At 37.3% G+C, this 14161-nt stretch overlaps 1 protein-coding gene across 3 annotated transcripts in view; it reads right to left on the bottom strand.

Moving 5' to 3' along the window:
• appbp2 (amyloid beta precursor protein binding protein 2) overlaps positions 1–14161 on the bottom strand; it is a 91735-nt gene that overhangs the window by 27442 nt on the left and 50132 nt on the right. For all 3 annotated transcript variants that reach the window (XM_087977385.1, XM_043718527.2, XM_043718528.2), the window contains 2 exons: positions 11003–11154; positions 5097–5220 (listed from right to left, as the gene is read on the bottom strand). In XM_087977385.1, coding sequence (XP_087833511.1) covers positions 5097–5220; positions 11003–11154 — 276 coding nt within the window. The remainder of the gene's footprint in view (positions 1–5096; positions 5221–11002; positions 11155–14161) is intronic.

Genomic DNA, 14161 nt, shown 5'->3' with positions numbered 1-14161 from the left:
TCTCAGGCATGTGGCTCTGATGCTCGCCTCCCTGCCAAACTAGTTTAAACCCTCCTGAATCACATGATTGTTTATGTTGATTCCACGACAGTTTTTGTGTTCTAGGAAAAGCTAATGATATTGTCAGGAAATTTTCAAGTGTATATTATGACCAGAATTCAACACAAGCTGAATCAATGGAAGTCTGGAATCGTGTGACTATTAGCAAAATGTCGAGTTTTGAACAATGTATGATGTTGGGTTCAGTACTATGTGTCTTGTACATGCCTAATCATTTGAAATGCCCGTTGTTGCCATTTTTGTTCCTCATTGCACGAGTACAGAACCTGTACTGCATTTACCCTATGTTGTGGTGCCTTCACCAGTTCTTCTGAATGGTTACCTGAAAACTACTTTAGTGAAGCGAGCCACAAATACAAACTGATTTTTTAAAATGAATAAACAGTACACAATTCTCAATGTACCATTTCTTAATCTAAGAAATAAACAGTTAAAACTAGACTATTAATGTGAAAGTCCATTTTAAAGTTAGCAGATGTTTTGGTGCACTGTGACAAGTTGCTACTCTTGCTCTATCATGATGGTGGGGGGGGAGGGAGATGAGACAAATGAGAGAACACAAAATGTACCTTTGATCTCTTAAATGCACATGATCATGTGCTAGGCTTGCTAAGGCATTTAGTCATTAATGATTTCAAATGGTCTTACCCAGGGAACCATGAAGATTTCATATGCTTTTCATTTGTCAATTAAACTGGCAGTTGGTGGGTGAGGAACAATCAAATTTTAAAATTTCCTAAATGAAACATCCCTTTGCTGAAAAGACAGGATATTTTGTGCTCTTGCATGTCTAATCCACAAGCTTCTGAAAATAGGAGCCTGTGAAGTTCCTGACCTACACCATTCTTCCAAAAAATAAACTTTAAGCTTAGGTGACATTGTTGGGGGAAAACAAAACGAGTCAACTAAGTAGGTTACTAGAACAAGAACAATTATTCCTCAACTACAACGTACTGCACCAGAGGCCAAGAGTCATCTTCCACTGCAGAGGGCTATTATATACAATCTAAAATGAATAGATTCGACAAGGATTGAGATAACAGTATAATATTTAAAAATTATAGTTACTGCACCTGGGGTTTCTACATGTATCATAATGTTAAAATGCTTCTGGATGAAACATGTTTCATAGCCTCTTAATGCAATATTGCAGATGAGAAAAACAATATATAGGTTGAATATACTGTAAGTCCTACAAACAGAATTGAAAATATTAAAGTTTCCACTATGAAAATGTTACCTAAATGGCATAAGATTACAATTAAGCATATTTTAAAAGTGTAATAGTCTATGCTTACACTACATGTTAACAGAATCTTAATGTACATTCTGAACTTTTACTTGAATAGATTCCTTTATGATTCAGCCACTTAATAAACCAGTCAGTAAGTTCACAGTAACTGACAACATTCCTAATATGAACTGGAATCTTTAATGCTGATTACTCTTTAAAAGGATTAATATATTTGCTCAGTATCCAAGAACCAAACTGTTGTACCCAGGTGAAATTTCAGATCAAAGATTCCTTTCTGTATTCTGAGAAAAGTAATAGTCAAGCAAGCTGTTCACTTCAAGAGCAATGAGAGAGGCCAACAAATGCCAGCCTTGCTCAATGATGCCCACCTCCTGTGACAGAACTTTTGCTGAATTTAAACTGGAAGCTTTTTTAAATTTTTGTAATTGGTTTGCCTTGGATAGTTTCCAATTAGTTTTCAAAGTTAAAAATCTGTCTGGGTACATAGAATACATACATAAATAGCTCATTCTTGAAAATTACAACATAGCTAGGTTTGCATGATTCCCAGATTTAAACTGTAAATAACAATGTTTGAACATTTAAAAATAATTGCTATGACACGGAGGTGAACCCCTCATTAATTAAACCAAACACCCAGAAAAGCTCACCTAGCCTCGCAATCTGTTAAAACAGGAGTGACAGAACTCTAAAGTTCCACTATTTAAAGAAAATAACAGCAATTTTTTGTTAAAAGTCAAAGTGAATATCAAACAATTATTCACAATTATAAGATCCTTTTCTCTTCACTGATTATCTGCCTCCAACTCTAACAATACAACTGTTCCAATAAGACACTTACTAAAATTACATCAACTTAATTCCAAAACTACACAGCCACTGTTGTCTTTCTTCTTCCGGCTGAAGATCTGCGAATATGTTTCATATGAAAAGGTACCCTTAAAGACAATGTTTCCTAATTTCTTGGGAGAGCAAGATATTAGCTCTCCATGTGTTTCTGTCTCAATGGCAGTTGTTCCCTGACCAGTTTTCACCCCCCAACACTGGATCATTTCATTGGTTCGATGTTGGCAAAACAGTAAGTTCAAACTCGATTGGGTTTTAGCATCCTGGGGTATAATTTAAACTGATTGGTTAAATTCAAATTGTTGCTAAACCAGCAACCAAAACTCAGGTACCCATTTTACAGCTAAATGTTACATGTTTTCAATTTTTCAGTACACTTTGGGACTGCCATCTAGTCATACACACAGGTGCGTGTAAGCTCTCAGTTCAGAACAACATTCACTTTCTCTTAAAGGTACAGTACACACCTTCAACTTCATAACAGGACTACATTGCCAATATTGAATTCAACAGATTTTTTTTTCTAAACCATAACTGGAAGTTCCTCAAAACACAAGAAGAAAACTGCAAATAATAGCCTGATTTCTGCAACAAGTGATGAACTAACAATGCTAACCTTTCACTAGACTTTTTAAACTGGAACTAGCTGTTAGGGCTGCCCATGACTGAACAGCACCAAATGACCAATAACAGCTGACCCCGACAAGCTCTATAGAACATGGCTGACAGTAGTTAAGTCTGTGGGAAAATACTTGACCAATGTAATCTCAGCTGGTCGAACAAGTTTAATCAAGGTTACTGGCGGGGATAGAATGGGCAGCTGCATTTGCTTACATAGACAAGAACATTTTACAGTAAGTAATTGTTTCTCTGAATCATTCTGTTGCAATATTAAGAGTAATTTTTTTGTTTGGATCCTTCATAGATATAGATTCCAAAGTAGTTATAGATCCACATATACAAAAAAAAATCACCAAAACGAAAACCAGTTTCAGCCAACAGAAATGGTCCCTCTTATCACTAAAGTCTGTGAAAACATTATGACCGTGGGTGGACCATCAACCTGTCTACTTCTTTGTGGTTCAGTGATTTTACTTGGAACTATGTGGGGGGGGGGGGGGGGGGAGAAGAGGAGGGAGTGTTGCACTGGGCAATGTGCTCTAAGTTTTAAAGCTGTATACAATCTGTAGTTTTTGTGTGCCTTACTGCAAAGAAAATCTGAAGCTGCAACAAAATTGTACCAAAATAAAGTTATACCTGAATCTCCCTCCAGACTCCATGGCTCTCATTGGAAAATATGAGTTCTAACACTAGCATAATTAGAAATCAAAAATAGCACATTTCTGAGGAGGGAATTGGGGTGTGTGAACAGGGCAAGCAAGTGTACATGTTTTAAACAAAATCAGTTTGAAGAGCTGCCTCACAGTGCCAGAGACCTGGGTTCAATTCCCGCCTCAGGCAACTGTCTGTTTGGAGTTTGCACATTCTCCCAGTGTCTGCGTGGGTTTCCTCCCACAGTCCAAAAACGTGCAGGTTAGGTGAATTGGCCATGCTAAATTGCCCATAGTTTTAGGTGAAGGGATAAATGTAAGGGAATGGGTCTGGCTGGGTTGCTCTTCGTCGGTCTGTTTCCACAATGCAGGAAGTGAAAGCTGGAATAGTAAATTCAATGTTAAATCATCTACAGAGAAACTAAAGCAAGAAAGGAACCTGGAGAGGGGGGGGGGGGGGGGAAAGAGAGAGAGGGAGAGAAAGAAAAAAGTATAAAAAGTTTCATTTATATTTTAATACATTTGAATGCCAAGTCTGGAAGCGAGATACAATTACAATAGGATCTATAAAGGTCTGGGACAGTAATTTCCTGATTTCCATGCGTTAGTGTGAGTATGCAGTCACTGGAGAGGTATTGTTTGATTGAGTACTGATAGCATCACCATTACAGTCCCACAAAATCTGGGCCACCATCTGCAAATTCGTGCATTTGACTAGTTGCGTCATGGACTGGAAAGTATAATATGTACAACTATTTATCAGGTTGTTTCTGTTATGATGGCGCTGTGATCCTGCAATTGCTAAAATTTAGAAAAAATCTAATCAGATAATAAAAAGTCTGGATCTTTAAGGTGGAATACTATTTTCCTTCTGAAAAGGACAATTGCAATTTGGGGCCTCACTTACAATTCCACTGTTCAGAAAACTGGAATGCAAAGTGATATATTTTCATGTATTCCATCAAAAATCAGGTGATTAAATTTCAACCCATAAAGTCACTCTCTGATCCAAGTTTCACACTGTAAGGAATTGGCAAACGTGACAAATTTATATACGTCAAATATGGTCAAACAATCAAATCACACAGCAGCATATACTGAAAAAGGGCTGCAAGGAAGCCTTTCGTCACTGTTAAAAGGGCCAGGAAGAAAAATCAAAGTATGTCCTCTTTCTAAGAACCCAAATATCCTTAGCAAGTTGCTGACTGGATGACCTTCATATTATGTACAGAAATTATAATATTCAATTTTATAGTATTGACATTGTACACCCTCCTGAGGAATAAGGCTCTATGTTCAAACCAGACTCCGTGGGCTTATGCATATAATCCAGACTGACACTTCAATACAATATTGAAAATGTGCTGCCATGTTGGTGGGACCATCATTCACATGGGCCATTAAACTGAAGGTTCCATTAGACTATTTACAAGAAAAGCAGTTTCCTAGGTATTCTGGCAAAAATCTGTTCATTAATTAAGAACAGAACAAATAATCTGGTCATTTGTTATTTGAGACTGTTGTGCACAAATTGTTGCCATATTTTACTACACCAGTGATTACATTTCAGACCATTTCAAACTTTTCATAGCTAATTCAGTACTTCTGACATTGTCAAAGATGGTAAGTAAACAAAAGTCTTTGCCTTCTTTGCTAGTACACACCTGACGCAGCATTCAACTGCACGAAACCAATGAAGTACCTCATCATGTAGCGAGCATAGCTGCAGACAAGAAAGGAACACCTTCTCAGCATCACTATACCAGCCTGCATCAGAAAGAAAGCCACCTACAGAAGTGGGGGGAAACAGAAAAGAAAAAACAAAATCATTAAACATATTAGAATGTACCCTGTATCTCAGTTATGAATGGATACTTTGCACAGAATTTAAATGCATCTTATACAAAAGAGATATGTCTTAAGTCAATATTCAAGTAATTTGGTCTCAGCTGACTTGTGTGCCTGGTCACTAAACACTTCTAAAATATTGCCATAAAACCTATTCAGAAAGGACTTACCCTGAATAAGAAATTCCACCCAAGTATATATATTGGTTTTTCTATGTGGGTGACCCAAAACATTAACTGATTTGTCTTCACAGGTGCTGCCAACCTGAGCTTTTCCAGAAACTTCTGCTTTTGTTTCTGATTTACAGCATCTGCAGTTCTTTCAGTTTTTGTTTTTTATGGTTGGCTTGCAAAAGTGAGTTGTTCAAGACAACACCGAGTTGTTCAAAGTTAAAAATCACACAACACCAGGTTACAGTCCAACAGGTTTAATTGGAAGCACTTTAGCTTTCAGAGCGATGCTCCTTCATCAGGTGATCTCACAATCAGCTGTTGGACTATAACCTGGTGTTGTGAGATTTTTAACTTTGTACACCCCAGTCCAACACCGGCATCTCCAAATCCTGAGTTGTTCAGTGTTCTCCTTGGAGGTGGTCATGATGTTAAGAACTTTAATTGAACCAATTCTGGTAATATGACCATAAGCAACATGGAGTTATATAAAGTATTGATCTCAGATGGTGGAGTCTCACGTAATGCTAACTGCCATGAGTCTGTGCTGAAGAGACTCAAACTAGGCAGTGAGCTATTTCTTCCTACATACATTTGTACCTGCAACTCCATTTGTTTTCCCCAGAATTACACATTGTGGTGAAACGGTTAAAAATTATATCCCAATACATGTGTGAATCTAACCGGAATGGAGGTGTTGCTTAGTCCCGTGTGAATCTTATTACACACCTCCCCGTGTGAATCTTCTTATCTGTATGTAACCAGAATGGAATGTGTTTTTTAGCCTTGCTCTGCTGTTCACATGAATGTTTATATCTGGAAAAGAGTATATCAGCTGGAAAAGTCTCCAGTTCGGTGAGTCTGCTCCGGGGTTACGTTTAACCGCCGAGCGTGGGTTGTTGGCAACCGCTCTACGAGAACTGACGGCTCCCAGATCCGGTAACATGTAGAGTGAGTATAAGCCAGACCCGTTGTGGCGACGCTGCGGGGAATAAAATGCCCATATTCTAGCAGACTCGCCTCTTGGTCGTTTGTTCTGTGTCAGACTACTCTCCTACGAACCTGACCTTGAGAATTTTTTAAAACACACATAGGAAGACAACAGAGGATTGCTATCCAAGTCTCGCCCACTTCTCCACATTTGGAGGTCAGTTAACTCAGTTGGCTGACTTGTGATGTGCAAAGAGTGACATCAACAGCATTCCTACACCAGCTGAAGTTACCATGAAGGTCTCTCCTTCTAAAATTTGCCCCTTGCTTGAGGGATGGTTAATCCATCACCAGTCGTCATCTCTCTCTCTTAAATGAGAGGGCAGCACTATGGTCCTCTGGGACTATGGCAACTTTATTTCTTCACATAACAGAAGACTACACTTCACAAAAAACAAAAATCATAACAGAGGCAAAGGTATATCAGAGGCAAAGGATTTATTTTGGCATAAACTTCCAAAAAAAAAGAATGACATAAGTACAGTCTCCACGAGGATAACTTCAAAAGTACACACATTGTCTGCTACTGAGACAGAAAGTGCAACTAAACTCAAACAACAATTAAAATGAAAACTATCTAATGGGGAAGAATCTGGAAGAATACAACCAGTAGCAAGTCCTATTTTTTGGATCGAATTCAACAATGTCACATCTAGCAACTCAAGAACAGCCAGCAAACAAAACCATTTCATAGAAACGTTAGAGACCTATATAAAAAAAAGAACTATTACCATACTGTTTTAAAAGAGTGAAACTGAATTATCAGTTTAAAAGTTCCCACTTTGCTGTATATTTATATTAGACGAAAGTGAGGACTGCAGATGCTGGGATCAGAGTCAAGATGAGAGTGGCGCTGGAAAAGGACAGCATGTCAGGCAGCATCCAAAGAGCAGGAAAATCGATGTTTCAGGCAAAAACTCTCATCTGGAGTCTGTATATTCATGTTGTATTAATTTAAATTAGATAGTTCAAAATTTTCACCATTAAAATCATCTTGGGATTTCAGTAAACTGGATTTAAGTATGAAGTTAGGAACTGAATTGAGGTTATGATTTTAACAGGCTGCTTTTGTTACTTCAATCTCACACAAAAAAATTGTTCTGCATCTATGAAATATAATAGATACAACATTATTTGATAAAATACCTGCAGCTTATAAAAGAAAATAATAATCAGAAACAAAGAAAAAAACCCAGTTACTTAATTGGCTCGGAGATCTTACAAAATGTCTTTCCGTATCCCTTCAGCAGGTCTTTACCACTTACAATGGGTACTCACACTGTACTCATAAGTACAGTCAATACTCATTATTTTCTAAAAATCGTACTTTTTCTCAATTGAGTAACCCATTAAAACTAATTAATGCCATTATCCACGTCCACATCCATGCTCAACTCTCTAATTACCGTACATACTTGTGCAAAAGTCAAACATTTTTAGGCTATTTTTAAAGGTTCAATTTATAGGGTTGACTAATACACGGTTACTAGTTTTGTGGGGCTGAAATTCATGCTGCAGCTCAAAATACTGTATTATTAGCATAAGTTGATTTGATCGCACAACTAATCCCAGGTAAAGAAGAAAAACACAATGAATTACAGTAAAGAGAAACAAGAATGAATTACTGATAGGCAATTTTATTTATACGTACCAGTATGAACGTTTAACATGTCAAACATTTATTGAAATCCTGCAAAATCACACTGTTAAGCACATTTAAAATGAAACATTTATTAAATTCTGAATGTGTAATTCTGCCAAATTCTTCTGTTTTCCTCCTATTTAATCTTGTATGTTATCAACCTCAGCAACATTAACAAATTTGTTAAAGAATTAAAGATAAATGTAGCTAATATGTCTCACTTTTACTCAGATATAATGACAATTAAAATGATGAATTTGTTAACGACATAAACATTCGGATGTATAGTGAACAAAGTGCGATAAATACTGATAGACTGAGTAAATGTGCTGTAGTAAACCAAGTGGGCTCAATGGACGGATGTACAAATGGATGGATGGATGCGCAATATAGTAACCAAAGGGCGATGGGTTGAGTTACCGATATGAATGAATGAATGCAATTTTGTTTAAGTGGGTTAATGAGAACATGCAGTTTTCTTTGTAAGAAGTTTATAATGCGATACAATAGGGTCAACATTTACACAAGATATATGGAAAATACAAGATTTGTTGGCCAAAAATAAGGGGCTGACTTTTACATGAGTATATACTGTATATTATTTGGCAAATACTGTTCCTCACAAAACAAACAATGACCCAGAAGATTCACTTTTATTGTGGGACACAGAATGCCTCAGTTTCTACAGCATTAGTCTGAAGTAAGGGCAAGTGCTGCAAAAGAGCAATTTTAAATACACCAAATTATCACTCTTCAACATTTAAAAGAACATTCTCTAAAGTTGCCTGTTTTGCTGGATCACAACAAATTTTACACACAAATGAATGAGCAGCAGTCCTTTTAGTGGGTGGGTGGGGCAAGAGGAGGGTGGGACCAAATTATGGGTCAAACTATAGGATGGGACTTTTACCAGCTCAAAGCAGCAATGGCAGCTGTAAAGCTTGGACTAAGTTTTAGCAGTGGTGAGGCCCTTTTAAAATGTTCATGTTTTCGTCATTGGTAGGAATATCTCAATTTGAAATTCAGCCTGGTGCTGCTATAACCCCTAACTACAATTTTTTTTAAAAAAGTGCTTATTTTACTTTTTCTCAGGGGAAGTTCCCAAGTTTTAATCACCTTCCCCCAACAATCCTCAACATCACACCCGTTCAGGTTCTTAAATCATGTTGCCAAACACTACTTGCTCAGTTGCCCTCTCCCTAGTTCTGCCAGCCCAAACCCCAACTCCACAAAACCGTGAAATGTTCACTTAGATCACATGACACCTGAGGCACTAATGTGTCATATAGGGTAAAAGGTTTGGGAAGCACCATCTTAGGAAATGAAAATCTTGAAAACCGGCATAACATAGTGTGTAATTTATAGGTAGAGCACCTACTACGGCCAAATGCAAACTATATCCATATTCCAACTTTCAGCAAGTCTATGCCACATAAGATTAATACAAACAGAGGTGTATCTAGTTGTACATTTTGCTACTGGCACATTTTAAGCATCGTGCTCTAGAACCATTTAAACTACATATCAGAATTCAAAAAAGTTTTTCCATTTGATTTGCAAATTTATCATGTTTAAAAATATTACATAAGTGATGCTGATAGGGTGATGCAAATGTATGCAATCAGTTGCTTTCTCAACAAAATTGGATAAATACTAAGAGGGAATAGAAACTGGAACACTACAGGCAATAAAGAGGGATGTATAACTGACTGGATCTCTTTTATAGAAAGCCAATAACGGCACAATGGGCTGAATTGTAAGATTCTATGATTTAAAGGCAAATCAATCAAATTCTCAAAACACTATTTCTATACCTTTCAATCGTAGAATTGTAGGTTTGAAGTATGTTCACATTTAAAAGATATAATTTGCAGTCACTTGATTTCTGTTTACATGGATGTGCTACTTTGCTACTATGACAAATTGAATGTGGTAAAATGAACTGAAGATGCAGTGAAATATGCATGATTCAGGCAGTTTCTTATAATTCAAATCAAATGCAGATTTTTCCTAAGTACAAGTTTCTAATGAAATCTAAATAAAAGGCACAATGATCAAATTAATTATTCCTATAGTCAAAAGTTTAAAAGCCCTTCTTCACTGTAAAGTTACAATGTCAGGGTGGCAATGTGTCTTTTTAAATAAAAAGGAATATGCCAGCAATCTTTTCCTGGCCACATGCCATGTGTGTTCTATTAACTCCAAATTCTACAAACAAAAACACAAGTTCAGGTAACGGGTTAAGATAAAAGTACGAAGGAAATCTTTACAGTGTAAAATTGGCATTGCAATTTGTTAAAATGAAAACATGGGATGTATGTTTTGTAACCTGGCATACAACATTAAGAGACCACCTACATTAGTTCAGATGAACTGGAAGTAATCCACTATTTGAAATTCTCTCTACTAAAATTCTGCCTTATTATATTTTCTAATCAATCTCTTTGGAGCAAGTGTGACTTGAACCCAAGCCTCCTTGTACAGAGGGAGGGAAATTGCTACTGCACCACAAGAGCCCTAAAATTCAGCTTCTTAAATAACTGCTGCATCACCTGTAAGCTGTCAATTTTGACGTGATTCTACTTTCTTCAGTCCTCCCTTCCGATGGAATACACAGGATAAGAATAATCTTAATCTTCAAAAAGGTTTTTCAGTGGAAAGGATATACATTTAATACCCTTCAATAAGCTATATCCAGTACATAGTTGGCAATTATTTAATCTTTAAATAAACATACACAAAATTAAATTTTTTCAATTATACAGATTCCAGTATCTTATTCTGACTGGAAGAAAAATTGTAGATCCTGAAGATTAAATCAACACCAAATGATTTGTATCACAGTCTAAAATACATTTTCTCCTTCAGATTGATTCTTGAATGGATTAGAAAGCAAAAGCAACTGAAAAACAGTTCTTACCTAAAACAAATCCAAACTGGATTGCTTTTTCTTTCACATGAGCATCTGACTCTTCAATATACGAACAGCGCCTGCTGAAAGAATTGGCCAACACCGAAGCCACCTTTACTCCATGATCCATTAATGCTTGAAAACAGTGATGCAGGAGATGCCTAGCAGAGAGAGAGAATGGCTTGATTAAGCAGAGAGTGATGTACATTTTAAAATAAATCCATCGAAAATAAAATCAATTTCTGTATATAATTAATTTTAATGACTATAGAATTCTGAAGGGAGGAATCCATCACTGCTATTAACAAATTTATGTACATAATAGCATTTCATGAAGTCTATTCAGGCCATTAATACAGTGGACAACTGTCCTAAATACAAGACAAAATTAATACACTCCCAATGGGCATTACATAGCAAACAAATTCCAAGTTACGTATGTGCGGCATTAAACTTTAGTAGCAAACTGGAGTGGATCAAAAATGGGATTGCAGGATTTTCATAAATTGTTAAAACAGTCCAGGTTACTAAAACCATACAAAAAAAAAGTTCATTTGGGAGAGATTTCAAAGCAGTTATATCATTTAAACATTCACAGACCCTGTGGTTACCTCACACTTTGATTGCTGTGCACAGGTCCTAATTCCAGGCTCCATAAAAAGTGTGAAAAAGATTACAAGCATTGCAGAAAAAGTGCAAAATTGATTTATAAGTAAGAACTATCCCAGAATTAAGAGCGTACAGCCACAGGGGAAAAGACTGAGCATTTTGATCCAGAATATTGGAGAGGACAGAGATGACCCAAATGAGGTCCTCAAAATTATGAAGTAGTGCAATAGGGCAGAACAGAGTGGACACTTCCACTCAGGTCAGTGTAAAACTAGTTACAATAAACACAAAACACAATCAATAAAATCCAATAAAGACTCTTTTTAAAATACAGAAGTGCTAATGTGGCCCCACCTCAACCATTCCATGCAAGACAATAGCATATATCTCTTAAAATGGAATCAAGATTGGGTACAGGAGGGAGAAAAAAAAAAAAGAGGTATAGTATGCTTATGTATTAAGTAATGGGAGAAAGCTTCTATGTTAAATGAAATATTGTGCTTTCTTCTGTGGAAATATGTTTTTATGCATTTGGCAAATAGGAATAGTTGTGCTTGTATACAGAACACTGTCAGTTGAGACCCAATGTTAACACCCCGAAAATTGGAGACAAGATGCAAAATAAACTACCCTCGTACTGCTGACCCAATACTGCCAACATTTACTACATCAATACTATTCATCTAGATTATTCTTGTAGATGTTCGGAATAAAATTGTCAGTTTATTTTGCATAGTGATCTTTTGAGTAGCAAGGCCTATGTCCATCAGCAACAATGTTGATACTGTTAGCTTGCCTTGTAGAGAAAATGTTGTTTAAAGACGAAAATGGAGAAAATTAAAATTAATAGAATCCTCACACGTCTCAGCTAGTTTCAATTGCTGGTTCCAAAAAAGGTTCTGAAAAAAATCCCATCACGACCACAACCACATCAAAGATGATCTTGCTGAATGATAGAGGTATTTCAAATATATTAAAGAAAAAATATTAGGAAGAGAATAGGGCCCCTCAGGACCAAAGTGGACATGTACTTGCAGAACTGTAGAAGATGGGTGAGGTTCTCAATGAATATGTGTTTACCACGGAGAAAGACATGATGACTTGGGAACTTGGGGAAGTTAGTGGTGATATATTAGAGACAGTCAAATCACAGTAGAGGTGGTTTTGGATGTATTAGAATGTATAAATCATCTGATCCTGACCAGATATATCCAAGAACACTGCAAGAGGCTAGAAAAGAAATTGCGGCAGCCCTAGCTGATATTTTTGCATCATCGTTAGCCATGGGTGAAGTCCCAGAAGACTTAGAGGGTAGTGAATGTGGTGTCATAAGACTATAAAACACTGGAGCAGAAATTAGGCCATTCAGCTCATAGAGTCTGCTCCACCATTCAAATCATGGCTCAACCCCATTTCCCACACTTTCTCCCTGTAACCCCTGATACTCAAGAACCTACCTACCTCAGTCTTAAGTGTACTCAATGACCTGGCTTCCACAGCCTTCTATGGCAATGAATTCCATAGATGCACCACTCTGTGGCTGAAGAAGTTTCTCCTTATCTCTGTCCTAAAAAGGTCTTCCCTTTATTCTGGCTGTTCCCTCATGTCCCTAGTCTTTCCTACCAATGGAAGAATCTTCCCAATATCTACTACCCAGACCATTCAGTATTCTGTATGGTTCAATTAGATCCCGCCTCATCTGTCTAAACTCCATTGAGTATGGACCTAGAGTCCTCAAACATTCCTCATATGTTAAGCTTTTCATTCCTGGGACCATTCTTGTGAACCTCCTCTGAACACACTCCAAGACCAGTATATCCTTCCTGAGATATGGGGCCCAAAACTGCACATAATATTCCAAATGTGGTCTGACCAGAGCCTTAGAGCCTCCCAAGTACATCCCTGTTTTTATATTCAAGTCCTCTCAAAATAAATGCCATCAGTGCATTTGCCTTCCCAACTACTGACTCAACCTGCAAGTTTAACTCGAGAGAATCCTGGACTAGAACTCCCAGGTCTCTTTACACTTCAGACTTCTGAATTTACTCCCCATTTAGGAAATAGTCCATGCCTCTATTCTTCCTACCAAAATGCATAATCTTACACTTTTCCACATTTGTAGTCCATCTGCCACTCTTTGCCCACTCTCCTAACCTTTCCAAATCTTTCTGCAGCCTCCCTGCCTCCATGCTACCAGTCACTCTACTTACCTTTGAATCGTCGGCAAACTTAGCCAGAATGCCCTCAGTTCCTTCATGTAGATCGTTTCTGCATAAAGTGAGAATTTGTGGTTCCAAGATTGAGCCTTGCAGAACACTATTTGTCATTGGCTGCCATCCTGAGAAGAATGCCCACTCTCTGCTTTTTGCCAGACAGCTAAGCTTATATCCAGGCAAGCACCCTGCCTCTCACACCATAAGCCCTTATCTTGCTCAATAGCCTCCTGTATGACACCTTGTCAAAAGGTCTTCTTGATGTCCAGGTGGATCACATCCATTAGCTCTCCTTGGTCTAACCTGCTCTTTACTTCCTCAAAGAATTCTAGAAGATTAGTCAGGC

This window comes from Chiloscyllium plagiosum, unplaced genomic scaffold (assembly GCF_037043375.1).
Source record: "Chiloscyllium plagiosum isolate Xiang-an unplaced genomic scaffold, Cpla_swu_hap1 HiC_scaffold_31, whole genome shotgun sequence".
Classification (NCBI taxonomy): domain Eukaryota; kingdom Metazoa; phylum Chordata; class Chondrichthyes; order Orectolobiformes; family Hemiscylliidae; genus Chiloscyllium; species Chiloscyllium plagiosum.
Note: the sequence above shows the minus strand (reverse complement) of the source record. Positions and strands in the feature narration are given on the sequence as shown.